General features: G+C 42.2%; 1 protein-coding gene across 2 annotated transcripts in view; it reads left to right on the top strand.

The window, feature by feature from the left end:
• Positions 16,920 to 26,780, top strand: part of CCNYL1 (cyclin Y like 1) — a 37,543-nt gene continuing 27,682 nt past the window's right edge. The window contains exon 1 of one of the 2 annotated variants that reach the window (XM_018060270.1): positions 16,920 to 17,493. In XM_018060270.1, coding sequence (XP_017915759.1) covers positions 17,268 to 17,493 — 226 coding nt within the window. In that variant the 5' untranslated portion in view covers positions 16,920 to 17,267. The remainder of the gene's footprint in view (positions 17,494 to 26,780) is intronic. The other variant, XM_018060260.1, reaches the window with a different exon arrangement.

The following is a 26,780-nucleotide window of genomic DNA, read 5'->3' as shown; positions in this document are numbered from 1 at the left end:
CGACCCCATAGACAGCAGCCCACCAGGCTCCCCTGTTCCTGGGATTCTCCAGGCAAGAACACTGGAGTGGGTTGCCATTGCCTTCTCCAGTGTCTCTCAGCCTAAGTATGCCCATAAAAAGTCCGGTTTGCCTCGAGACTGACGGGTGCTATGGAGCACTGGCTGCTGAAGATGACAGCCTCTTTACTTTCTGTTTCCGGGGCCAGCACTTTCCTTGCGAGTCAGGTAAGACTGGGTTTTAAGCCCTGAGCAAGTGCCTTCCTTTCTTCATCTGAAAAGTGAGCAAACAATGAGCTCCTCAAGGAGAGACAGTTAACACATGAAGACCATTTGATACAGTGGCTGGCACACAAGAAATTCAAAGAAAATATAGCAGGTGCTGAGCAGCTGCTTAGTAAGGAAGAGCTGCTGCTAGACAGATGGAGTTGGAGGCTTGGTTATGTCACCTACAGCTTAGTAGCCCTGGGCGCATTGCTTCAGCTCTGTACCTCAGTTTCCCCATGAGGTACTTTGTGGGAAACTGTGAGAAATGAACTTCCCTGGTGGCTGACAGTAAAGAATCTGCCTGTAACGTGGGATACCCGGGCTCAAACCTTGGGTTGGGAAGATCCCCTGGAGGAGGAAATGGCAACCTACTCCAGTATTCTTGCTTGGAAATCCCATGGACAGAGGAGCCTGGAAAGCTACAGTCTATTGGGTCACAAAGAGTCAGATAAGACGGAGCAACTAACACTTATACTTAAAAACACCTAATACAAGTATAGTGCCTGGCACACCATAAATTCTCAATAAAACTCAGCTATTCATTGCAATGAGCCCCTGGTGGCTCAGCAGGTAAAGAATCTGTCTGCAATATAGGAGACACAGGAGACATGAGTTTGATCCCTGGGTTGGGAAGATCTCCTGGAGGAGGAAATGGCAATCCACTCGAGTGTTCTTGCCTGGAAAATCTCATGGACAGAGAAGCCTGGCAGGCTACCATCCCAAGTGTCGTAAAGCGTAGAATATGTCTGAGTGTGTGCGTGCCTGTGTGTGTGTGCACGGGCGTGCACACACACACACACACACACAGTAGGAATTAGTAGATTATTTTACCTATCTATCAAGGTTGTTGGAAGGTTAATATAAGGCCATCCATAAAGGTACTTATCAAAGCTTCTAGCTCGTGCTAAGTACTCAATCAGAGTTGCATATTACTTCAACGATTATTATTACTATGATTATTGGTATTGTACTATATTGAGTACATTGGAGAAGGAAATGGCAACCCATTCCAGTATTCTCCCCTGGAGAATTCTATGGACAGAGGAGCCTGGCAGGCTACAGTCCGTGGGGTCACAAAAGTTGGACATGACTTAGCTACTAAACCACCACCACCACCACTATATCGAGTAGTATAAAACAGATTTTTACATTTCTAATGATATATTATTCATAATTAATTAATAATTTATTATTCATTCATTCATTAATGAAATGGTTGGATAGCATCACCGGCTCAATGGACATGAGTTTGGGTGGACTCTGGGAGTTCGTACTGGACAGGGAGGCCAGGCATGCTGCGGTTCATGGGGTCGCAAAGAATCAGACACGAATGAGCAACTGAACTGAACTGAATTAGGTGCTATCATAAGTTAGTAAAAAAAAAAGGCAATTGGTGATGGACAGGGAGGCCTAGTGTGCTACGGTTCATGGGGTCACAAAGAATCAGACACGACTGAGCGACTGAACTGAACTGAGGTGCTATCATAAGTTAGCAAAAAAAAAAAAGCAGTTTTTCACATATGGCTAAGAAAAGATGTGAATAAAAAGGGTTATAATAATATAGTTAAGGAAAGAACAAAATTGATTGGCCTTCCTGGGAAGGTCTTACTTTACTACTTTCCAGCTCTTTACAAGATAGATTTTCTGAGTTTTTAATGTTTAGCCATCTGAGTTAAAGATATATTTATTTCCTCCTCAGTAATTCGAGTCAGTCCTCTGGTATTCAGCTAAATTGAACTTGGGTATTTTGGAACGGTATCTGTTGACATGAATATATTTGGCATCACTAGGGAATCTAAAACTACATACAGACGGTGTCATGATCCCTCACACTCAAGATGACCCAGTATCATTATGAAATAGAAGGAGTTGCTGAAAAGTTGCATGCTGTCATTTCTGATACTGAGCATAAAGGCATGCTAGTGTCTGGTTAGCAATGGGAGTTACAAAGATTATAGTTTTGCAAACATATTTAATGGTATGTATTAGATACTTTTTGCTATTTTGCTCAAAAAAGTAGAAATGGGACTCTGGTAAGATACATGAACAGACATGTAACTGTTTACTCGCCTTCTATCTGATTTTGAGGTGACTGTGTGTGGTAGGAAGAGTTCCCTTGCCTGCTTCCTCCCAAAGGCATATCTGATTCTAACTCAACTTGGAGGAGACGGACGCACACTTGAGATTTTGTTTTGGTCTTGCCTAGATATTTCCAGTCTAGACAATTCCCTGATGGCTAAATTTAACTAAAAAGCTAAGAATTCTGGAAACAAATTCTCCTGGGAAAAATATTTGTGGCTCTGGGTCTTCTGTGATAATGTTTTATTTTTCAGTAAAGAAGTAACACGAGGAGGCCTTTAGTGCTGAAGGACCAGACTTTGTCACCTTGCCTTGGTTTCAGGTTTTCATGGGGCCTGTCAGAGGTCAAGACAGGCACAGGCCACTTCCATATTAAATCAGAACAAAATAAAAAAGAAAGAAAAGGAAAGCAAAACAGAGTTACAAAAGTTATGATATATTTTGAAAGTCAGTATCTAAGGAGTGAACTGTTTCAACCCACACATGCTTCCATGTATTTATTCAGTTCAATATAATTATGCCATTCCCAAGATGATTAAAGGAGTTATTAGGGGATTTATTAAAAATATTGATTCATGATACACAACAGATGTGGCCCAGTAATGAGACACAGAGGTAGGTTGAGCAGTTACGTCTTCTTTCTTCAAACCTGCCAATGGTTCTCTGTAATCATAGGTACAACTGGATGGCATTGAGGCTCTTTGTGACAGAGAGGACCAGGGCCAGTGACCCTCCTGGTGTTTCCCTTCCCTGCAGGCCCAGGGCATCTGCACTGGTGAATATCCAGCTTATATATCCACCTGTTAATGTCAACTCTCTCCTGTGGTCAAAGAGATTAACCTTCAAGTCTGGACTGCACAGGCACACTTAAAAATAGAATCTGTTTTTTTCCCAGTTTTATGCGTTTATTGTGCTTTGAGAAAGGTGATCTGTTTGATCCTTTATTTTCAATGAATAACAGTCAAAATGTAGCCAAAATAGAATGACAAGTGTACACTGATGGAGTCAACAGGTCTTGGGTGGGAGGCAGTGGAGTATATTGAAAGACTTTCGAGCAGAAGGTAACAATAAACACACATATTCTTAAAGGAAGTTACTGATGGGGGCTCTTTCTATGAGAGAGCACCCCTCAATAGTGTAAGAGGAGTCTGGAAACTGATGAAAACCTCCTGAGAGTGCTCAGCACACTGATCAAAGTTCAGTCCAACCTGCACTGTTATTGCCCATGCAGCTGTTACCTCTGGTTTGTTAGAAAGGCCCGAAGTTTCCACCTGGGTTGAGTAGCTGTGATTTCACCTGGTGATTGTCCACTTCTGTGAAATTTCATTTGCAGATATCAGAGATGGCTTCCCTGTCTCCTTTTCCCAGGAAAAACTAGGAATGAGGGAAAGAAGGAGGAGGAAGAGAGACAGAGAGAAGAGTAAGATGGAATCTTAGCAGATGGCAGTTGGTGCCCATGAGCTAAGAGGTTTGAGTTGGTGGAGGGAGCCTGAGGATTGGGATCCTGGGTGTGAGACCTGGTGAGCAGGAACAGACATCAGTGAAGGAAGCAACCAGCAACCAGTTGGCCTCAGCCTGGGGGCGGAGAGGCCCCGCATTATGACTCTGTAGAGAAGGACTCATGGCAAAATCTGAGGCTGGTTTACAATGACAGTTGATACAGTTTGTCAGATTGGGGAGTGAGGTGCTGGGGGGTGCAAAGAAGGCTTAGGGCTTGGGGCCAATGTCCGAGAAGCTCCTCCCTGTGCTTCTCATTCCTCTTACTAAGATGCACTGATAAATCATTTTATGAACTCATAAAAGGATTAAAAGGACATCCCCCGTGGTCCAATGGTTAAGGTTTTGCCTTCCAAGACAGGGGGCAAGGGTTCCATCCTTAGCGGTTGGAGCGAAGATCCCACAATGCCTAGGGGCCAAAAAACCAAAACATGAAAAGAAGCAATATCGCAACAAATTCAATAAAGACTTTAAAAATGGTGCACACACACACACACACACACACAAAAAAAAAAAAAACTTCAATAAATTTGGAGAAAGAGGCCAGAATAAAGTGGGAGGGTATGAGCCCTGTGAAGTCTGGGGACCACAAGGGCCAAGGCTTGGGAGCTTGAATTAGAGAAAAGCAAAGGCCTTTGGGGTTCTGAGGGAGGCTGAGGGAAGAAAGGAGGTCAGAAGAGGCAGCAGGGCCCCGCTGGGTCCTAAAGCACCCCGCAGAACTCAGAAAGAACTTCAGATTATACTTTGGGGAAGCAGGAAAGCTCTGGAGGACAGTTGGACCTGACATTTTAACAAAGGTCCTTGGCTCCTGAGTGGAGCCCAGATAAGATGCATCAAAAAGTTTGTAACGCTTTTATTTTTTAGTTTCCTGGGGGCAGCCATGACAAAATACCACAGACTGGGTAGCTTAAATAATGGAAATTGGTTTCCTCACCATTCTGGAGGCTGAAAGTCTAAGATGAAGATGCCAGCAGGCTGGTTTCTTCTGAGAGCTGTGAGGGGAGGATCAGCTTCTGTTCTCTCTCCTTGGCTTACACGTGGCCAGCTTCTCCCAGTGTCCTCCTCCTATGTGTCGGTGTCCAAATTTCCTCTTCTTGAAAAGATCCCAGTCATAATGGATCAGGGGTTACCCTAATGATCTCATCGTAGCTTATCAGCATGCTAAAGACCCTATCTCTAAATATGGTCACGTTTTGAGGTACTGGCAGTCGGGGCTTCAACGTACAGATTTCAGGGGACCAGTTTTAGGGAACCGTTAAGCCCATAATGGGCTTCCCTGGTGGTTCAGTGTTAAAGAATCTGCCTGCAATGCAGGATAAGAATATACAACCAGAAGCATTTCTCCCAGTGGGTTTTTTTGTTGTTGTTGTTGTTCTTTAATAAGCAAATACGTGGGCTTCCCAGATGGTGCTAGTGGTAAAGGACCCGTCTGCCAACGCAGGAGATGTCAGAGACATGTAAGTTTGATCACTAGGTCAAGAAGATCCCCTGGAGGAGGGAATGGCAACCCAGTCCAGTATTCTTGTCTGGAGAATCCCATGGACAGAGGAGCCTAGGGGACTACAGTCCATGGGATCACACAGAGTCGGACAGGACTGAAGTGACTTAGTATGCATTCACACAAGCCTCTTATCATGGAAGACTCCCTGATACATCCAAAATAGTGTCCCTATTAAGTAGCATACATTCATTGTCCTTTTTTTTTTTAAAGGTCATCTTCTACCTCAGTGTCAACCCTACAGGGCCAAATTCTTTGTTTTGTTAATTGATGTATCTCTAATGCCTAGTCGGAAAGTAGCAGGTCCCCAGTAAATATTCATGAAAGGATGAATGTGTATTATGAAGACATTACAAATTACTCTGCAAAAAACAATGACAGAGAATGATGTTCAAGGTATGTTAAATGAAGAAAGCACACTTTAAAAAGCTGCCTGCTTAGCATGGTTTCATTTTAAAATCATACACATATAATTTATCTTTATTAAAAGAAAGCTTAGAGAACAAAAATAAATAAATCTTGGAGAGATACATAACAAAATACTAATAGTGGGTGGCTCTGGAGGTGAGATTTTGATTTCTCATATATGTGTATTTTCTAATTTCTCTTTAGTGAATATGTATTACCTCTGTAAGAGGAAAAAGACAATACATTTATCAAAAGTTAATAGAACATATTTTCCCATAAATTGTAACTGACTGTTATGTTAAGAGAGAAAAATAATACATTATTTGTCCTTTTCACTGGGGAGTGGTAGGAAATACAGTGAATGGGCAGTCTCTTGGAGCCCAGTGACCGAGAGCACAGCCCATGGAATCTGCCCAGCCTGAATTCAAGCTCTCATGTGTCACTTTCTAGATCTGTCATCTCAAGCATACTTGCCAGTTGTACTGAGTCTCAGTTTCTTGTCTGTACAATGGGCTAACAGCGGTACACACGGGGCTTGGAGCTGCCTTCCATCTCTGGCCCAGGCTGGAATTTGGTTCTTTTGAGCTCAGTGATTAGACACCAAAGGTCAAGGACCAATCCAAGGATCTGACTCTTCTTTAGTCAAGAACAGGCCAGGCAACATCCAGAGTACCCCATGCATTGCTTCTGGGCCTGGGCAGGGACAGGCAGCAGGAAATAATGAGGCACTTGCTGCAAGTGCCGAAGTTTTAAGGGGACCTCAAGACACTCACTGATCAGGAGAAATGATATTTAGATGGGATATTTTTAATAAATATATGTTTAAAAATCTATAATGAACAAAATGTCAACCACTTTAATAGAGACAGATGAGCATTACTAATTCCTCCTTTGTTTCAGGCTCCATTATGGCTCAGCATGGCACTGCTCCCAGCCCACAGACTGAAGGTGGGGAACCTTCAATTATTCAAATCATTATTAATTGCTACTTAATTATAATTAATTATCTAAATTGTCCTGTGTCTCAGAAAGAGCATTGCTCTTTCTGTGATTGTTTGGCCCTCAGTCAAGGCCCTGTAAGGATACCTCTGCGGCACGTGTGTGTGTGTGTGTGTGTGTGTTCAGTCACTCAGTTGTGTCTGATTCTTTGTGACTCTAAGGTAGGGAATGTGTATTTTTCTGATCCTATTTATTTCTTTCTCCTCAGTAGATACTTCATCACAATTGCTACCTAGACACAACCTTATCTTGTTGAAGACCCTGAGGGGCAAGTTTCTTCCTATTCTTTTATAGAAACATAAAATGCCAGCAAAGCAGGATTTCTACCTAAAAGAGGGCTAAACAGAATTTGCAGATGTTGCAAACTCCTCCCCTGATGCTTCTGGGGAAGGGCACACAGACCTTGGCATACACCTTGTTTCAAAAACAGGCAATAGCAAACAGCGTGTTCATTCCACCTACTTCCCTGGAGACGGGAAGATCCTTATGAGATAGGATCAGATGGGCCATTGGTCCCAAGTGGAGAGTTTCCCTGAAGGGCTTTCATATTACTGTATTATGGGGGTGGTTTGTGGATAGTTGTTTCTGCATATCAAACACTTCACAGTATACATTCACATGGAAATCGCTAGTTAAATGTAGCAGCTGTAGAGCTTCCTCGGTGGCTCAGTGGTAAAGAATCCACCTGCCAATGCAAAAGACAGGAGTTCGATCCCTGCCCCCAGAGGATACCACATGCCATGGAGCAACTAAGCCTGTGTGCCACAACAATTGATCCTGTACTCTACACCACCACAAAGAGAAGCCCGTGCACCACAATGAAGAGTAGCCCTCTTATCCACGATTATAGAATGCCTGTGTAGCAATAAAGATCCAGCACAGTCGGAAGTAAAGAAAAGTAAAGGAAAGAAAAGTAGCAGCAATAATGTTTGGAGTTTTGTTTTCATCAGTGGTTTCATTTTACAGGACACCTTTTTTTTTATTTGCTGAAACCATAGATTCTAAGTTGCTCTGTCAAAGTAATCGCTAGAAAAATAAGATATTCTTAGCATATAAACTTTAGGAAATTTCTCCTACTACTCTTCTCCATTTAATGCACTATATGTTGTTTTCAAGAAAGAATCTGCCTGCAATGCAGGAGACCCAGGTTCGATCCCTGGGTCAGAAAGATCCCCTGGAGAAGGAAATGGATACCCAATCCAGTATTCTTGCCTGAAGAATCCCATGGACAGAGGAGACTGGCGGGCTACAGGTCCATGGGGTTGCAAGAGTTGGACACTATGGACCAACTAACCACCACCACCATGTTGATTTCAAGCACATCAGGTGAGACATCACAAGATGAACATAACCTCTGGCAGATTTGTTTCTGCACAAATCTGTGTTCTTTCTAGCTACCGAAAAACTCAGAGACCAAGCAGGGAAAGGAATTGTTTGAATGGCAAGTAGTGCATAAGACTTAGATTTGGTTACAGTATAAGTTTAGCATAATACATTATAAGGTGATGGTCTGGATGGACTTCAGAGCTTGATGAACTTTGGTGAATAAGTTAACTTTGAGTTTTTTTTTTTTTTTTCTCTCTGATTTAAGGAAAGTTGCTCACCATACCCTTCCCTTCCTCCTCCATATATTTAGATTAATACTCTTTCTAGGGAAGCAAAATACACTGGGATTACATACCTGCCTCCAGTAAGAAGTCTGACTCTCCTGAGACCACCACATGCTGATGGATGTCCAGCTGGCTCCAGATGTCCCAGCCTTCATAGACTGGGCACCTGACAGGAGAGTGAGGAACCCAGCGGACAGCCAGAACAGACACTCCAGCTGTGTGTCCCTGCACGAACCATGTCCAGTTGCTAGATCCACTCTAAATGAGGCCTGAACTGTTCCAGGTCAGAGAGGAGTGGTCCCCACTGTGCTCTGCCTGTGGGGACCCACAAAATTGTGAGCATTAGAAAATGACTGTTTTTTAAATAGATTTTTATTGGAATACAGTTGCTTTACAGTTATGTTAGTTTCTGCTGTACAGCAAAGTAAATCAGTTATATGCATGCATATATCCCCTCATTTTTGGACTGCCTTCCCATTTAGGTCACCACAGAGCACTGAGTAGATTTCCCTGTGCTATACAGTAGGTTCTCATTAGTTATCTATTTTATACATAGTAGTGTATATATGTCTGTCCCAATCTCCCAATCCATCCCACCACCTCCCCTTCCCCCTTGGTGTCCCTACATTTGTTCTCTGTCTGTATCTCTATTTTCACCTTGTAAATATCGTCATCTATACCACTAAAAATGACTATTGTTTTTAAAAAGTGCTGTAGAGGAACAGAAACTAGAAGCAGAGGCACACACAAAAAAATAGAGAAGGCTGAAAAGTAAAGAATAATTGTATCAGTTCTCAAACTGTGATTGCTGGTACTCTCAGTCCAACTCTTCCATTTTTCCAACTTTTATCATTCATATATTCATTCAAGAAAAAACATATTGAGACTGTTACAAGCCAGGCATTATACTTTGTGCTGGGGATACCAAAAAGCTGAATAAAGTAGCTCAGTCCTCAGGGGAATGGCTAGTTTAACGAGGATGTCAAGCAATTACCATACTATGGGATACGAGGCTGCTTTAGAGAAGGAACTGATTGCACTGAAGATGCAGAGTTTTGTAACTTTAAGAGTCAGAGAGCACTGCAGAGGAAGTTCTACTTGAGATAAGCCTCAGAAGAATGAGTAGAGGTTTACCAGATGGCCAAGGTGGGACTGGGCAAATTCTATGACTACAAAGAGCAGTGGGTTCATTTCTGGACAGTAGCTTCAGCTGCTCCTGTGGTCTTGATTTTTCCTTGCCTCTCCTGGGCAAAGCATTGATTGCATAACCAGAGTATTACTTTCAGATGAGTATTTTATTTTATCTGCATGGTAAGTATGACTGGAAAAACACAGCTCATGGGGTATATGGCCTTACTCAACCTAGGCTTGTCAAACAAATGCCCTACATAAGCTAAACTTACTCACCAGAGGGGACAAGGCTTTAGCTGCCCTCCGCACCCCCACCCCCAATGTAACCTGTGTTATTGTTTTTTTTTTTCCCCAAGTGTGCTGTCTATTCAAATCTGACTCGTAAGACAAGTTCCCTGGCCCCTACCTCCTTCCAGTTTGCTGTCTTAATCCCTTTTGATAGAAAAGTTCTAGAAGTACTTCAGGGTGAATGCCATGCTATGAGGATAAAAAGTGATTATATGAGAAAAATTTCATGTCCTAAAAATCCATGAGCTTTGTTTCTAGCAGACAAACTTGGTGAAAAGGACATCTTCAAACTTTTCCCTACTGCGGAGTTTAACGAAACTCCTTTCTCTGCAGTGTTTCTAACACCAACTTTGTTTCAGGAGGCCGTTGTCAAAAAGGCTAGGAAAAACTGAGGGGAACATGGTGAACCACTGCAAGAAAACGGTTCTAACTTCAATAAGGCAACTTGGCCAAGAATTCCATTTTAAGAGTATAAAATTAAATGGAAGTGCAGAGAATAAACATCTTAAATAACCTAAGATAACACACGAAGGAAACAAGTGGAAATAGTGAAATTTGGAAATGCTGGAGGGAAAGGAGCGTTGTCATGATTAAGAACAAACAATTGAAAGCATCTAATGTGTGTGTTTTTAAAAAACATTCTGCCTTGTTCTAAGTGGATTTGGCAGTGAGTTATTTCCTGGGTAAGTTATTTCCTGGGGAGGAGCTCTCTTATGAGACTAGTTAAGTATAGACCACATACTGTTACAGTCTTTGGAGCTGGGAGCAGAGCTGGCACCTGTTTTAGAAAACCAGCAGCCTGAACAAGGCACTTCCAGAAGACAACGGCTCCTCTACCTTCACTTGGAGGTGATCAGAGGAAGCACTGGTGGGCTGAGAAGGATTTTAGATTTCCTATCATACTTAGACAAATGGAACTGGAAGTAAATAAACCATTAAATGGCAGAGAAAAATAATGGCCCCAAGAAGGTAGGAGGAAACTCCTCAACTCTTCTAGAACTGCAGACTTTTCCTAGAACTTATCTGAGGAAATGCCTCAATATTTGGGATTGTAGCCACAGTGGCTTGTCCAGTGAGCATTCATTGCCCTGATGGTATGGTAAACTAACAAACAACTTTTTCATTTTTTTAGAGTATCATTTCGACTAAATTCGCATTCTCATCTCAACAGACTCACTTGGCAGAAGGAAACCTAGATGGTGTGAGAAGAGAAAGAAGGTGGGAGAACAGTTCAGAAGGAGTAGGGAAGGAAGACAGCTGGAAGAGACACGGGGTAGTTTATTACAATATGACTCCCAGTACTGTCTAAGGCCCCACTTACTCCAAAATCTGGATTATAATGTTCTGAAGTTGGGAATGAGAGAAGTCAAGTTGTTCCACATGAAATCAGGTATAATAGTAATTCTCAACTTTTTTGTTCACATATACCACTGAGAATATGATGATAAGGGTAGACTCTACGTCCAGAAAAAAAAATGTACCAATTATACACAAAATCCTCTTCTGTAAGACCAACTAGTTGTAATACTCAGGATAGAATCCAATTACTCACAACACACATATAATATATAATCCTGTTTACTTGACCATTGTAGACTCTTTCTTGCAACTGACTAGTTTCATTCTACAGTTTTTCTTTCTCGACTTTTTTTTTGTCCTTTTAGCTTAAGAAAAGATCATTACAGAACTCCTTGTATAACTTTTTCAAATATGCTTACAAAAGGCTATGAAATTTTATCATGATCATTCTTAAGTTGAAATTTCTCTAATCTTTCCTTACAGATTGTTCCTTACAGAGTGCTTTCAATATCCAGTTTCAATGTCGAGTTCTCCCTTCTGCATTAGTTACTCAGCTATATAATTACATTTTCTGAGCCTCCCTTGCAGCTATGTATGGCCATGGGACTAAGCTTTAAGCCAATGATTTGTAAGCACTGTGCTATGTGGATTTCTGAAAAAATCTGCCTTCTCTTTCTCCACCCTACTGTAGAATGCAGACACAATAGCTGGAGATAAATAGACATCCTGGGCCATGAGTTTGAGGGGTGATGGATAAGACTGGTTTGTGGACTCCCTTATTAGAAGATAAATTTCATGAGAATGGGGACCTTGTTTTTCTTGGTCAAAGCAACCTAAACCTGAACCTAAAAAGTGTGGCCTATAGTAAGGGCTCAGGAGCGCGCATGCTATCTCTTCAATTGTATCTCACTCTATGGGACCATATGGACTGTAGCCCGCCAGGCTCCTCTGTCCACAGGACTCTCCAGGCAAGAATACTGGAGTGAGTTGCCATGCCCTCCTCCAGGGTATCTTCCTGACCCAGGGATTGAACCTGCATCTCCTGCATTGGCAGGCAGGTTCTTTACCACTAGCGTAACCTGGGAAGCCCAAGAGTTCAGATGCTGTGCTTAATTGCTCAGTCATGCCTGACTCTGAGACTCCATGGACTATAGCATGCCAGGCTCTTCTGTCCACAGGGATTCTCCAGGCAAGAATACTGGAATGGGTTCTTTGCCCCAACCCAGGGATCAAACCCAGGTGTCCCACATTGCAGGCAGATTTTTTACCTTCTGAGTCATCAGGGTATTGAACAGCCATTAAATGAATAAGTTGAATTAATGAATGCATTTACTCCAGATCCATGTAAAACAGGGAATGTTCACACATCAGTTGGCACACGCAAATGTCAGGTTCTATCACAGAATCAAACTCTAGCTGAATTCAGACGTCATTACTCCTCTGCTTCCCTTTTCTCTCCCAGATTTGCCACGGTCATAAAAGGATAAGGTTTTTTCTCACTGCCCTCCAATGTTCTTTTAAAACAAAATATTCTCAAATCTATTAATACTTTCATAATGGTGCTTCTGAATATTTTTTCTGCTTAGCAAGTTTAAAATTCCTTAATTTTCAAGGTCATGCATATCTATTTTTGTATGTGCCTGATGTTAAATGCAGGCACTATTTTGAAACTTAATCTTGGGCGTTGTCTCAAGTCTATAAGAATCTTCCAAAATGGTAGCTGATGACATTCCTAGGACTTCAGACAATATTATTATTGTCATGGAATGTAGTCACTAGGTCCTAAGGATTTGATGAGATGTTGTTCACTGAAGCTGAACTTCCTTGAATCCTTTCCCATTCTACCATGGTTTCCCACATTTCAATATATGGCCTGCTTTTGTATCCAAACCTTACTTATATCTTTTAAACAATTAAATTAAAAATTAATTATCTTTGCTTCCTTGATTTTTGAGGTGACCTTTCCATCCTGTTATTCTTGTAACAAAGGAGAATACTCCCTCTGGGTTTTTTTTTTTCCTTTTGGTCTCATGTGTGATTAAAGGGTTTGTAAAAGTTCACATGTTTTGCAATTACATGTCATTTCTTAATTTTTTAAACTCTTCCCCGTTCAAAGTTGTTGCTATTTCTTTTTACTATTCGGAGGAACAAATGTTTCCATCATCCACTTTTGTGACATACCTGTTTTATACCTGAGCTCCTTGGATTTTTGCTCAAATTTATTTTCAACTTTTCCAATTTTGAGGGAAGCTATCATTTGCTTTTTATGAGGTATATCAAGCTTTTCTAATGTTTAAACTTCTTTACACATTATCCTCACTTTCCTGGAGTAGCTTTCCAAACAGAAGCCTATTATAACAGAGAAAAATAGAGCTCTTTTTTTCGTGTCATCAGATGAGCTCTTCCTAAACCTCTTATCTATCAGAAATGTCTGTATTCTGACAGACCCAGAATAGGCGTCTGCCACCCAGGTCCTGCTTCCTTCCTTGCCTTTCTCTTAATCCAAAGCTCACCTATGCCTGCTCTGGAGTACATCCACTTCTGCCTTCTTAAGGACCTTGCTCTGTCATTTTTCCCATCTCCTTTTACCTCAAACTCCAAACTTTTTTCTTCATCGGCTCATACCCTTTAACATATAAATATACTCACATTTTTTTCCATCTTAAAAAAAATTATTAACTGTACATTTCCTTGTAATGACTGGCATGTCTCTCTTCTCAGCCAAATGTTTGGGAAGAAAATCTTTGTCTCCACTTTATCACCTATTTCTTTCTTTTACTCACTGCTTGCCTTCCAGTTTGCACCCATCCCCAGTCATCCATGTACCAGAGTCAGTGGTATTTGTAACTTTCCTGCCCTCTGGACAACACCGGACTGTTTCAGTTCAGTTCAGTTCAGTTCAGTCACTCAGTCGTGTCCGACTCTTTGGGACCCCATGAATTGCAGCACGCTAGGCCTCCCTGTCCATCACCAACTCCCGGAGTTCACTCAGACTCACGTCCATCGAGTCAGTGATGCCATCCAGCCATCTCATCCTCTGTCGTCCCTTTCTCCTCCTGCCCCCAATCCCTCCCAGCATCAGAGTCTTTTCCAATGAGTCAACTCTTTGCATGAGGACTCTGTTTAGGAAATTACAAATAGAGCTTCTACTGGCCAGGTACTGTGCTGGGTGCTCTGTTTCAGAAAAGAGAAGCAAATGTGATTTCTACCCTCATGGAACTCAGCTGATCAGCCATTTCTGATTAATACACAGGTCCCTTGATTTCCACTACTCCCTTTGTCGGTTTACTTAAATGCTATTTAAATTTCCCTATTTTTGAAGTTCCCTCTCTCCCTCTCCCTCCCTCCTTCCCTCCTTCCTTTCCTTATTATACACGTCTTCTCGAGGCAATCACTTCTACACCCACAGCTTCAACTACTTTGTACTCCAATGACAATTTTAATATTGTTCTTATTTAACAGTTTTATTTTACATAGGACGTGTCATTTACTAAAACCATAGATTCCAAGTTGCCCCATGAAAAATATTATAGTCTTAACTGTCAGCATTAGGGGATTTCCCAATTACATTTAAAAATGGATTTAGTATGTGTTATTTTCAAAAACATAAGATGGGATATCACAAAATGGACTTAGCCTGCAGAAGTTTACATTGAAGTTTCAACCTGAGAGCTCTACTTCCATGCTTCCATTCACAGAGCCCCAAATGATCTTCCTCCTCAAACCTCTTCCTCTTTCTGCACTGTCTAGGAAAAAGTCACTGTGCTCTTCCTAGTTCCCTAAGTCAGAACCCTAGCAGCCATTTTTGCCTCTCTTTTTCCCCTCTTGCTCCATATCTGGTCACCAAATGACCTCAAATCCTTTTCCACCGCACCAGTCTCTGCCACTGCATTTAGCTTGAACTCTCACTCCCCTCTTAGATGAATATAAAGTCTCTTAATCGGTCTTGTTTCTTCCATCAATCCTCTTTATTGTCCAGAGTGACCTCACTAGAAACCATCTGATTGTGACTCCTTAACGTTTTTTTGGGCTCCAAAATCACCGCAGTTGGTGACTGCAGCCATGAAATTAAAAGACGCTTGCTCCTTGGAAGAAAAGTTATGACCAACCTAGATAGCATATTCAAAAGCAGGGACATTACTTTGCTGACTAAGGTCCGTCTAGTCAAGGCTATGGTTTTTCCTGTGGTCATGTATGGATGTGAGAGTTGGACTGTGAAGAAGGCTGAGCGCCGAAGAATTGATGCTTTTCAACTGTGGTGTTGGAGAAGACTCTTGAGAGTCTCTTGGACTGCAAGGAGATCCAACCAGTCCATTCTGAAGGAGATCAACCCTGGGATTTCTTTGGAGGGAATGATGCTGAAGCTGAAACTCCAGTACTTTGGCCACATCATGCGAAGAGTTGACTCATTGGAAAAGACTCTGATGCTGGGAGGGATTGGGGGCAGGAGGAGAAGGGGACGACAGAGGATGGGATGGCTGGATGGCATCACGGACTCGATGGACATGAGTCTGAGTGAAGTCCGGGAGATGGTGATGAACAGGGATGCCTGGCGTGCTGCGATTCATGGGGTCGCAAAAAGTCGGACACGACTGAGCGACTGAACTGAACTGAACGTCACAACAGTCAAAGGCTTTCCTGTTTCTGGGGGGAAAAAATCAAGCTCTTTACCCCAGAACCTACTTTGGGGTTAGATAGATCTAGATTTGAATTTCAGGTTCAAGTACTTGGCAGCAGTGTGACTGACCTCAGACAACTGGACTTTCTAAGCCTTTATTTTCTCTTGTGCCTGACTGAGCTCATCGAGGGCAGGGCTATTGCAGGAACACAGTGCCTAGAAAGTAGGAGGGACTAACCCATGTTGAAAGAAGGGAAAGTATTTTTAAATCCACTTCAAAAAATTGTTCTCCTTTAGAGAAAATCCCTTGCCACTTCCAATCAAATTTGACTTCTACGTTTATTTTCTGATAATCACAATAAGGTGCCTTTGGGGATCCACACAATCGGAGACCAAATCCTGGCCATACCCCTGAGCAATCATGTGATCTTGGGAGCATATCTTTACCATCATCTTCATTAAATCAAAACCGTGGTACTTCACTTTGTGTTCTGTTTTGTATGAGAAAAATCGTGCTTTGTGCTTTATGTTACACATAAAGTAGGGTGAAAGTAGGGAAACCTGGAGACTCGTGCCGTGGAAGAGAGAAACAGCAAGAAAATCGAGTTGCTGAATCCCAGCGTTTCAGAGTTGGGAGGGAGGAGTTCGGTCCCTAATTTACCGATGAGGAAGTGGAGGGGTGACGTGTCCTCAAGTCTCATTCAAGACACGGACACAGGGGGGTTGCTCTGGTTAAACTGAAGGCGGAAACTAACACTCTTTCGAAGTCAGTTCGAGAGGAGCATTTAGTTACAAAAAACTCAACGATTTGGGTGTTAACTAAGTTCGTTGAGCAATGCATCAAATGAGTCAGCTGTCAGACCCGATGAAACCGAGTTGCTAACGAACTGACTCTTTACTAACAAGCCTTCTCTAGAGCCCACTGACTCAGAACAGCTTCGATTCACAAACTCCCTCAACGCTTCCCGAAGGACCGGAAAGCTCCGAGTGCCGCACGATGAATGGAAACTGGAGTCCAGGGCGCGCCACTCGAGGGGCGGAGCAGCCGCTGGGCGGGGGCGGGGCATTGTGAGTCACGTGCCTGCTCTCTGAGGCGGGCGCTGGGAGGAAACTTTGTGTGTGATTGGTCCCTCGTAACCAGGTGACCGAAGGACGCGTTCCGGTTGGCAAGGGCCAGCCAGGCGAGCGCCTTTCAGTCGGGAGGCGGCGGCGGAAGGAGGAGGAGCTCCGACCGCGCTCTCTCCCGGCAGTGGCTGCGCGTCTCAGCGCTTGTCGGGTCCCCACCCCTTTTAAATAAGCCGGGCTGGTCGCCGCCTTCACAGACTAGTTGACTCCGGGGAGGCGGCGGCGGCGAGACAGCGGGGGTGCGGCCGGGGCCGGAGCCCTGCCCCGGGCCCGGCGGCGGGGCGGACAGGCGAGAGGCAGGCGAGGCCGCGTCTACATGCGCGGCGCAGCCCCGGCATAGCCCGGGGCTGCCCGTGCCCGCCGCGCCATTGTTGGGGGAGGGGGCGGCTTCTGAGCTCGGCGGAGTCGGGGGCCGAGCGGAGGCGACGGCAGCGAGGAGCGGAGGCGCCCCATGGGGAACACGCTGACCTGTTGCGTGTCCCCCAATGCCAGCCCCAAGTTGGGCCGGCGCGCGGGGCCGGCGGAGCCAGACTACGAGTCTGAGGTCTACGAGGCGGCGGCCGGAGACGCGGTGGCAGTAGCACCGGCGCCGGCTGCCGTGGAACCCACCGAGTTGGATTTCGGAGCGGGTGAAGGCCACCACCTGCAGCACATCAGCGACCGGGAGATGCCCGAAGGTAAGAAAGCGGCCGGCGCGCCTAGCCCCTCGCGGGGCCGGCGCCGTCTGCTCTCGGGCTTACCTCTGGCCTCCCCCGACCCCCGGATCCCTCTGGAGGGAGCCGCCGCCTAGGGCTCCTTCCTGCCTGGAGTTGGCTCTCTCGGGGCTGGGCACCGGGGACGGAGGCTGGCCCTGCCTGGTGTCCCCACCCCTTATTCTTTCCCCGTCGCGTCCGGCCAGTCTCTCTCCCTCTTCTCTACCCGAACGCCCAATTCTTCCCCCATTCCCATTTCGCAGCCCAACCCGAGACCCTCAAGTCTGAGGCCCCTCCTGTTCGTGATTCTATTTAACATCTCGTGGGACTTTGTAAAGACTTTCTGATGTATTCTCTCTGCTCAATGAAAACTTAAATACTTCCAACTTCGGCGATATCCATCCCATCTCCCTATCCTTACCTATCCAGATGGTACCTAAGTGAAGGAACAAGGTAAGGATCTAGATACACTTCCACTCGTTAGGATAGTTGATATTCGGCACAATTAAGACAGATTTTAGGATTTGTTATTTAAAATCAAAACAGATCGACAGTTAGTGTGGCGTTAAGTAAAATTCTGTCTAGAGTTGTCCTGATTGAAGCGACCTTTTTCTAACTGTAACCTGAACACGATAGGAAAGAAAAAGGCGAGAGTGGGGCTTAAAATAACTGTAAACGGAGTGAAACGTTACTGCAACGGCTGCAGGGAATAGTTTTGTTGTTTGTTTGTTTTTACCGAAAGACTACCTCACGGAGCTCTGATTAACAGTCCCACTTTGACACAAAAATGTCTTCAGTTCCCCAGCTTTAACCACTTGCATGTTGCCTCTTCTAAGGGAGGGGTGGGGGTGGTTCCTGAGACTGTTGGTCAAAAGTTTCAAAGGAGAAAAAAGAAATTCAGACTTTTATTTGTAATACAAAGATTTGGCAGTTAAGATGGCAGATCCTGCAGAAAAGTTGTCTCCATGGCTACCTCTCCTTCCAACCCCCTCCTGCCAGTGGAATCCTATTCAACTTTCAGAATGTTCAGGTAAAATTCTGAAGACGAAATGACTGGGGGTGGGCGTGGGTTGTCATGGAGCAGAGGAGAGAAAATGTTTGATTTTTTTCCTCTAGAATTTTGAAACTGGACGGCTCTAGCTTTTTTTTTTTTTAAAGATTCTGAATAACACTGTGGTTCATTAATAAAGACTGTGTTCTTTAAAGTAGAAAACATTGTGTCGTGAAGATAAAGCCCCATTGGCCCAATTGTTTCATTTAAATGCCAGAGAGTATTTCTTTAGAGAAAATGTCTTATAGCTTTTCTGTTTAAATTTTATTTGGGTTTACTTAATTTCTTTCAAAGTTAAAATAGGTAAGCCTGTGAACTCACCCATATGATGAATATGGCTTTGTAAGTGGAAAGTACTCCCTTTTCAGATACTGTCAGATACTAGTCAGATACTGTGAAAGAATAAATTATATAAATTAATTGTAGCTTTAAAAACAAAACTTGTGCATACTTGTGAAAATTGCTCAGTTTGTTGCTATAAGGTAAGCCTCTAAGTGATTTTAAAAAACAGTAGTAGGCTAGTGTAGTTGGACTTTTGCATAATTCTTTTAAGATTTACAACGTATTTTCGGGTGTATTTCACTTGACTCTTCCATCTATAAATAAGACCTGTGAATATTCTCCCTGTGTTGCCAATGAAGAAGCCAAGACTTAGAGATCTGAAATAACTGTGTAACATAGCTACTGAACAGAAGAGACTGACTTCAGAGTGGTAGATACAGCAAATTCAGTTGTTGGGTGCTCAAAGAAAACTGGAACGCACTTTTTATTTTATAATTTGTCTGTAAGATAGGCCTATCTCAACTTCAGTTTTGATTATTTCCATTTGAGTTTATTGTTCACAACTCAGAAGCAACATTTACCTCTCCATTCTATATGCATTTACTACAATGGATAGGAATAAAAGAAGTCATGAAATAGCCTAAATTTACCAGTCAGGTAAACATGTTGGTATATTTTAAAGAGTTTGTTCTGCTGACCTCGAATTGAAGCTGAGAATGCCCTGGACAGAGGGACATTGGGAGAAACTGGTAAGCAGGCAGGTAAGGTATGAAGCATTTAGTGAGGAGGAGTGCTAAGTCGGGAACTAGAAAAAGAGAGTTCATGAGTACAGAGTTTACCTTTTTGTGTTTGACATGATTGTTAAAATTTTACTTAAATTTGTCTCTCTTTTTTTTGGCATTCAATAAAGTGGTAAGAGAAACCTCAATTTCAGCATTTGCCTATTATTAAGTTTCCATAGAAACAAGGTCAGAACACCAAATGTAAAGTGCAAGCACATTGGAAGTTGCTCTTAATGTTTTTATTTCAGACAATTTTATATCAGTTTCCCTGGAAACTGAGAAATACATTGATATAAAACATTTTGGCTTTTCTTCAGTGAAGAATTATTTGGTTACTTAGACAAAATCAAACATAAATGATGCTGTGTCTTGTTCTTCAGAAACCTTTGAGAAGAACATGATTTCTTCAAGCTGTTTCAGTTAACTCCTAAAGAACCTAGTATAAATATCAGATAGACTCAAAAGAATTTTGTTGCTACCTTGCCTTTAATAGTGTTATCTAATTAGTGTCAATAATAGAAAATAAGATGCTAAGGTCCTATTATCTGATTTTGTTATTATGCATCAGCTTTTCAAACAACCTTTATATTCTGCCCTTAGGAATTTTGCTCATTTTCTGGTGCAAGGTGCTCTCTCAAATGATTCCTTCCTTCCATCCTCCAAGGAGTGGATAGGGAAGGAATTGACGGCGTAATGGGGAAAAAAAACCTCTGAGCAACAGGTCTTTCCTCTTTTCAGTAGCTATTTTAGACATTTATTTTTTTTTTTTACTTTTTTGATAACAATAAACATTTGAGGTAAAAGATTTACAAAATACTGAAAAGTAGTTCACTCATACTCAGAATATCGAGAATTTTTATTAATATTTTGGTGTTGATTCTTCCTGAACCTTTCCTATACATATAAACAGAACATTGTGTTTGTTGTATGAAGTTGTTCTTTGTGTGCCACTTTGTAACTTTCTCTTGTAAAGTGAAGATGGGAAGGAAGCTCCTGGAACCATGCTGACACCTGAAGCATGCTCCAGGGTGGATTTCCATGCAGCTGCGTGTAGCTGTACAGTCTGCTTTTTACCGCCTGTTTAATGGTTGGAGCATCATTCATTTACCCACCCTTTATGGTTGTCTTTTATAATCCCATTATATTGCTTTGTTCTGGGCACAGACATAAAAAGTGATGTGATGTACTTCCCTATAGAATTCTGGTAGTACACTTTGTCTTATGACTTAATTCATAGGGTGAGTCATCTTGTAGTTAAGGTATTTTAATATTAAATGTTCTTTCCCCAAATTAAAGTTCCCGTTGATTTTTCACTGAATAGTAGATTTCCTCTCTTAGGTTTTTGAGGTTCTTGGTAACCTGTCGGTGTCTTTGATTCTGAGTAACTAAACTACCCCTCTAAGAGATCTGAAATTAATGCTGGTCTTAGGTGAAAGACACATCAAAGGACAGCATTAGAAGGAATCTTAGATGATGAAGGAAAATTGGGAGAAGCATAAACGATCTGGGGTACATTGCAATGGATGATTATTGGGCACCATTTAGGGGCAGGACAAACAGGTTATACAGACAAAACCCAAACCCTAAATCTGGTCTTTACTTCCTAGAGGTACCTGGGGGCTGATGACACAGGAATAATGTGAAGTAGTGAGATACTGAGAAGAAAAAAAATGATCACGGACTGGGGAGGAGGGCAGTGTTACTGGGGGTGGTTTCCTTAAGTGACCAGTGAGCATCCTAAGAGTGAGGGGGAGCCATGTGAGGTCCTCAGAAGGGAATGTGCTTGGTTTAGGCAGAGGACAGAAAGAGGGTGGCTGGCTGAGTGAGAAAGAATGCCAGGAGGAATATCGGGGGATTAAGGCCTTATGTGTCTAGTAGGCCTTGATAAGGAAAAATACGGATTTTAGTCTAATTGTAATGGGAAACCATTGAAAGGTTATATGCAAGGGAATGATAATTCTTAAAGAAGGGGAAGGTGGTGTGGGGAGGGGGGCAGGAGAGCAGACCAGCTACTCTAATGTGGGCAGGGGTAAAATGAAGCAGGGAGACCAACTAGGAGGCTGGTGCAGTGCTCAGCTGAGAGCCAACAGTGGTTTGAACAAAAAATCAATAAGGGCCTAAAATAGGCTGACTTGAAGAAACTGAGTGAATCTAAAAGTAGGCTAACAACAATATGAATGGGACAAGTCACAGAAAAAGAAATGCAGATGGCTTTTAAACATATCCTCACACATATGAGAAATGAAGCTACAACTACTGTAGCTTCTATTGGGAGAAAATTCAGAAACTTGGCACTGCATTCTTTGGTGACAGTGAAGAAAGTTACATTCATATATTGCTGGTAGAAATGGGAAATCGGTCAACCCTTTGAAGGGGAAGTTGGCACAGTCTCACTTAATCCAGAGATCCTACTAAAGGAATTTATTCTGAAGGTATAGGCCGCATATGTTACATTATCTTCAGGAGCAAAATACTGGAAATAATTCAGATGTCCAGTAAGGGACTGGTAAACTAGCACATCCAGACAGTGAAGAATTAGAGAGCTGTGAAAGAGCTCTCTCCACTGTTAATGACTTCATTTCCAGGGGATGTTAACCTGAAAAAAAAAAAAATGGGGAGAGAATATACACTAATCTCCATGACAGAAGCAGGAGAAATGATATGTATTTGCTTATTAAGGAAGAACACTAGGAGAAATGCCTCCCCTTGTGTACTCTTATCCTCTTTCCTTTACTGGGTAGCCTGACTCAATGACTTGCGTTTGCACAAACTCAGACTCGTGTAGGACTGGGAAGCCTGGCTTGCTGCAGTCCATGGAGTTGCAAAGAGTCAGACACAACTTAGTGACTGAACAACAACAAAGCACTGTTTATTTAAGATACTGTTTGGCTGAGGGTGGTGAGTGGAGATAAATTTTCCTTTGAGATGCTAAATGTTCACTTTTGGCTTTTAGTTAATTTGTGAAAGCTTTGATGTGTTATTTATTATGCTTTATATGTGTATCCCCCTCATGGATCGCAGCCTTGTCATGGCAAAGGGGCTTATGTAACTCAGTGAAGCTATGGTGTATACATTGCTCTTGAATTTCATTTGATTCTCATCATGTTCTGAGTTAGGCAGTGTAGAGATTCTCTGAGGTACAGAGTTGTTCAAGGTTTTATTCATTTTTAAAACCTTGATAGATGAGGACTGTAAATTCCAAATACATGATATATAGGAACAGAATTTATTAATGTCATTTTGTGCTCTGCTTTGAAATACTACCTTTTTTCTCACCCCTTTTTAAAAAAGTGTTTATTTTTAGGGTATTAAAGTAATAAAACTTTAAGAGTTAAAACAGTAACGTTGCATAATGTGAAATGAAATCACCGTAGCTTGCAACCCAGAAAGGTTCTTAAAAGTCCAAGAAGCCTAAGTACTCTAGAAATACATAAAACCAGGTATACTTACCTGTGTATCATCTCTTGGTCATGATTATTACAACATTGATTGAGGTTAAGGTCAGGCAGAACTGAGAGCCAAGTTAGAGGCAAGTTCAGAAGCAGTTTGGAAGCCAGAATGGTCAGAAGCTAGGGAAGCAGGAGCAGTAGAGGGACTTGCAGGAGCATGCTGTGTGCCCTCTGGTGAGACAGCCTAGTTCAGCATCGGCAGGCAAGAACCAGTTGGCTAGGGTGGAAAGTGTGGACTCGGATGAAACACCGGATGATCGTAAGACATGATATGTATTATTAGCCATAAAACTAGTATATTATACTACTAGGGGTTCAGTAAATGGAGTAAACCTTTAAGTAAACTGGAGCCCTGAATTTGGCCCAGAAAATGCTGACAATCCTGTTTAATTGCAATATATTAAGTGAAGATAGCATATTAAAAAGCATGAAATAAAAAGCAACCTAGACAGCATATTACAAAGCAGAGACATTACTTTGCCAACAAAGGTCCGTCTAGTCAAGGCTATGGTTTTTCCAGTGGTCATGTATGGATGTGAGATTTGGACTGTGAAGAAAGCTGAGTGCCGAAGAATTGATGTTTTTGAACATGGTGTTGGAGAAGACTCTGGGAGTCCCTTGGACTGCAAGGAGATCCAACCAGTCCATTCTAAAGGAGATCGTCCTGGGTGTTCTTTGGAAGGACTGATCCTACAGCTGAAACTCCAATACTTTGGCCACCTCATGTGAAGAGTTGACTCGTTGGAAAAGACTGATGCTGGGAGGGATTGAGGGCAGGAGGAGAACGGGATGACAGAGGATGAGATGCTTGATGGCATCACCGACTTGATGGACATGAGTTTGGGTAAACTCCAGGAGTTGGTGATGGACAGGGAGGCCTGGCGTGCTGCGTTCATGGCGTCCCAAAGAGTGGAACTTGACTGAGTAACTGAACTGAACTGAAGTCAACATGTTGGCATCAGTCTCCTGTCAGATGATTTCTTGGTCACTACCCTTTCTCTGATATTTTGACAGGGAAAAATCATTTATTGACAGTTTGACAGCATAATTTTAACACTTTTAGGCTTCGGTAATGCATTTTGTTTGTTCTAAGTTGCCTTTGTTTTCACATTTTTAACATCTGCAATTGAGATGGATCTCACGATTGATACAATGTTAGATTGGAGGAAAACCAACCTAACAGGAAGGCCCCACCTTCTTCCTTCAGTGACCTGGTATTTTACAGGTTTCCTTCTGGGAGTGTTTATATTAAGACCTGAGCTTAATTTTTTTTAGTCATCCTTTTTCTTCATAAGTCTATCATGCTGTCAATTAAGTTGCAATTTAAATTGGTAATGTAAAAGTTGATGGGTCCTAAAATATAACTTTAATGATAACCCCTAATCATGAGCTCAAGAATATTTCTCCTGGGCTGAAACATTCTTAAAGATTGCTAAAGAAGTAGTTTTAAGAAGAATTCACATATAAAATGCATAGTAATTTCTCAAAATATCTCAACATTACTGTATGTGCTTATGGGAGAGGGGATGAGGGGAAGAGTGCTTCCTAGTTGACAGTCTTACCTTTGTGACAGTGAAGAGTATGGTAGATTTTTTTCATCATCTCCTTAGACTCTTGGCAAAACAGTTAATGGAGCGTGCAGAAATATTGTGTGTATGTATGAGTCTACTGTCTGATGGCTTACCTGTCAAGTCTATAAAATAGTGATGTAGTTTTCACTGGCAAAAAGTGCAGGTTGTATAGAAAATTGTTACATACGCTGTAAACAGAAGATTAATATTTTCTGAAAACCTCATGCAAATTGGAGCTTCCGTGGTGGCTCAGACGCTAAAGCATCTGCCTACGATGCGGGAGACCCGGGTTCGATCCCTGGATCGGGAAGATCCCCTGGAAAAGGAAATGGCAACCCATTCCAGTAGTTTTGCCTGGAAAATCCCATGGACTGAGGAGCCTGGTAGGCTACAGTCCATGGGGTCGCAAAGAGTCTGACAGGACTGAGCAACTTCACTTTCACTTTCATGCAAATTGACGGCAGTAGGGCCCTAATATGTTTAGTACCTATAAATGATAGGCAGCTCACCAAAGTGGAAATGACACTGATAATTATGGGAAAGTGGTCAAAACTATGTAATCGAAAGAAATACAGATTAGATCTGCAGTGCTACTCCTTATTTCTGTTAGTAGGACTTTTCTCCCCCGCAACTATACAGAGCAGGTGTAGGAACTAAAACTGTCATGATTGGTCGCATTATACATTAATGTGGCCCCACCTTCTTCAGGAAGCAGTTTAGCACTGTACCTTGAGCCATGAAAATGATGCAACCTTTTGACTTAGACATCCCACTTTTGAAGATCTTTGCTAAGGAGATAAAACCATTATTTATTTAAAAAGCTGTATAACAATAGATGAAAAGTTTTCTCATCAAAGAATAGAACGTTGTAAGTACCTAAACCCCAGCAATAAGGAATTGGCTAAGTACAGTATAGGAGTAACACTTGCTGGGCTGTTGTGTATCCATTAAACAGTAAATATGCAACAGTCAGATGTAGAAGGGTTGTTAGTAACAAGAAGGCATAAATAATACACTAATTAGAGCTTTTTCTAATGTATAAGAAAAACAACTAAAGGGTTGTGAATCTGTGGGTTAATTTTTAAATAGTGTCACTTTGGCTCATGCAGATTTTTGTTCATGACATTTGTTAAAGGAATGAGCAAGTGACTTTTACCTTTCCCCACCTTCAGTGATCATCAGTACTGCTGGTTAACCAGGTCTCTTTCAGTTGCAAGTTTGAGAAAATGTCTCAGAATAGCTTAAATTAAAAATACATATACATTGACTTTTATGTAACTGGAGTTGATAGAGTAGATTAAGCAGTACTTGACCTAGGAGCTCAGTGATCTCACAGCCTGTCTCAGTTCTGCTCTCCTCTGTCGATCTCTCCCGAAAAGCCTTTCCCCTCATGATGGCAAGAGGAGTGTCCAGCAGCTCCAGATTGGCTAAGGAGCCTAGGGTACTGCTCTGTGTTTTTCTGCTTCTTGGGAAGTCCCGGGAAAGCTGCGATCGATCATCCAGTTCTAGGTCATGTGCCCACCCTTGAAACCTCTAGGGTAGGGTAGGGGGAGTGCCAGCTCTTTTCTGGTCACTTGGGCAAGTTTATGTTTTTCCTGCATGTTGTAATTTCTTTTACCTCAGCCTTCTTGCTTTCTGTATATAGATCCGTAGTAGCACATCATAGTATACCAGTAGCACACCCTGGTTTGGCAGGGTGTGTGTGTGTGTGTGTTAAAGCTTGCTTCTCTTTGATCCTGACACTTACTTTTCCTGGACTTCCATTGACTCTTGTTAAATTTTACCATGCCATAAACCTGATGAAAAATATGGCTACTTTGCAAGCATTTCTGCTTATTTTTTAGATTCCAGCGTAGCCTGTTTACTTTCTGGTACAGATAAGTAGTCATGAATCCTTTCAGAAGCCTTAGGTCAAAAGACTCTGCCTGTTAACTTTGTGTACAACTGAAATAATTTATTTTCCCAGTGTCCCATTTTTCAAATATGTAGGGGGTAAAAAACTTTAATTTTATGGGTCTTTTACATAAAACTGTTGAATATTTTCTCCAAAAATAGCTTAATAAACTCCAAATACAGTGAAGGAATTTTCATGAAGAACAAAGCAGTTGGTTTACCTATGTAAATTTCTAGTGCTGGC

The sequence above is a fragment of the Capra hircus genome, chromosome 2 (genome assembly GCF_001704415.2).
Source record: "Capra hircus breed San Clemente chromosome 2, ASM170441v1, whole genome shotgun sequence".
Lineage (NCBI taxonomy): Eukaryota > Metazoa > Chordata > Mammalia > Artiodactyla > Bovidae > Capra > Capra hircus.
The sequence above is the reverse complement of the archived record's forward strand: the minus strand, read 5'-3'. Positions and strand labels throughout refer to the sequence as shown.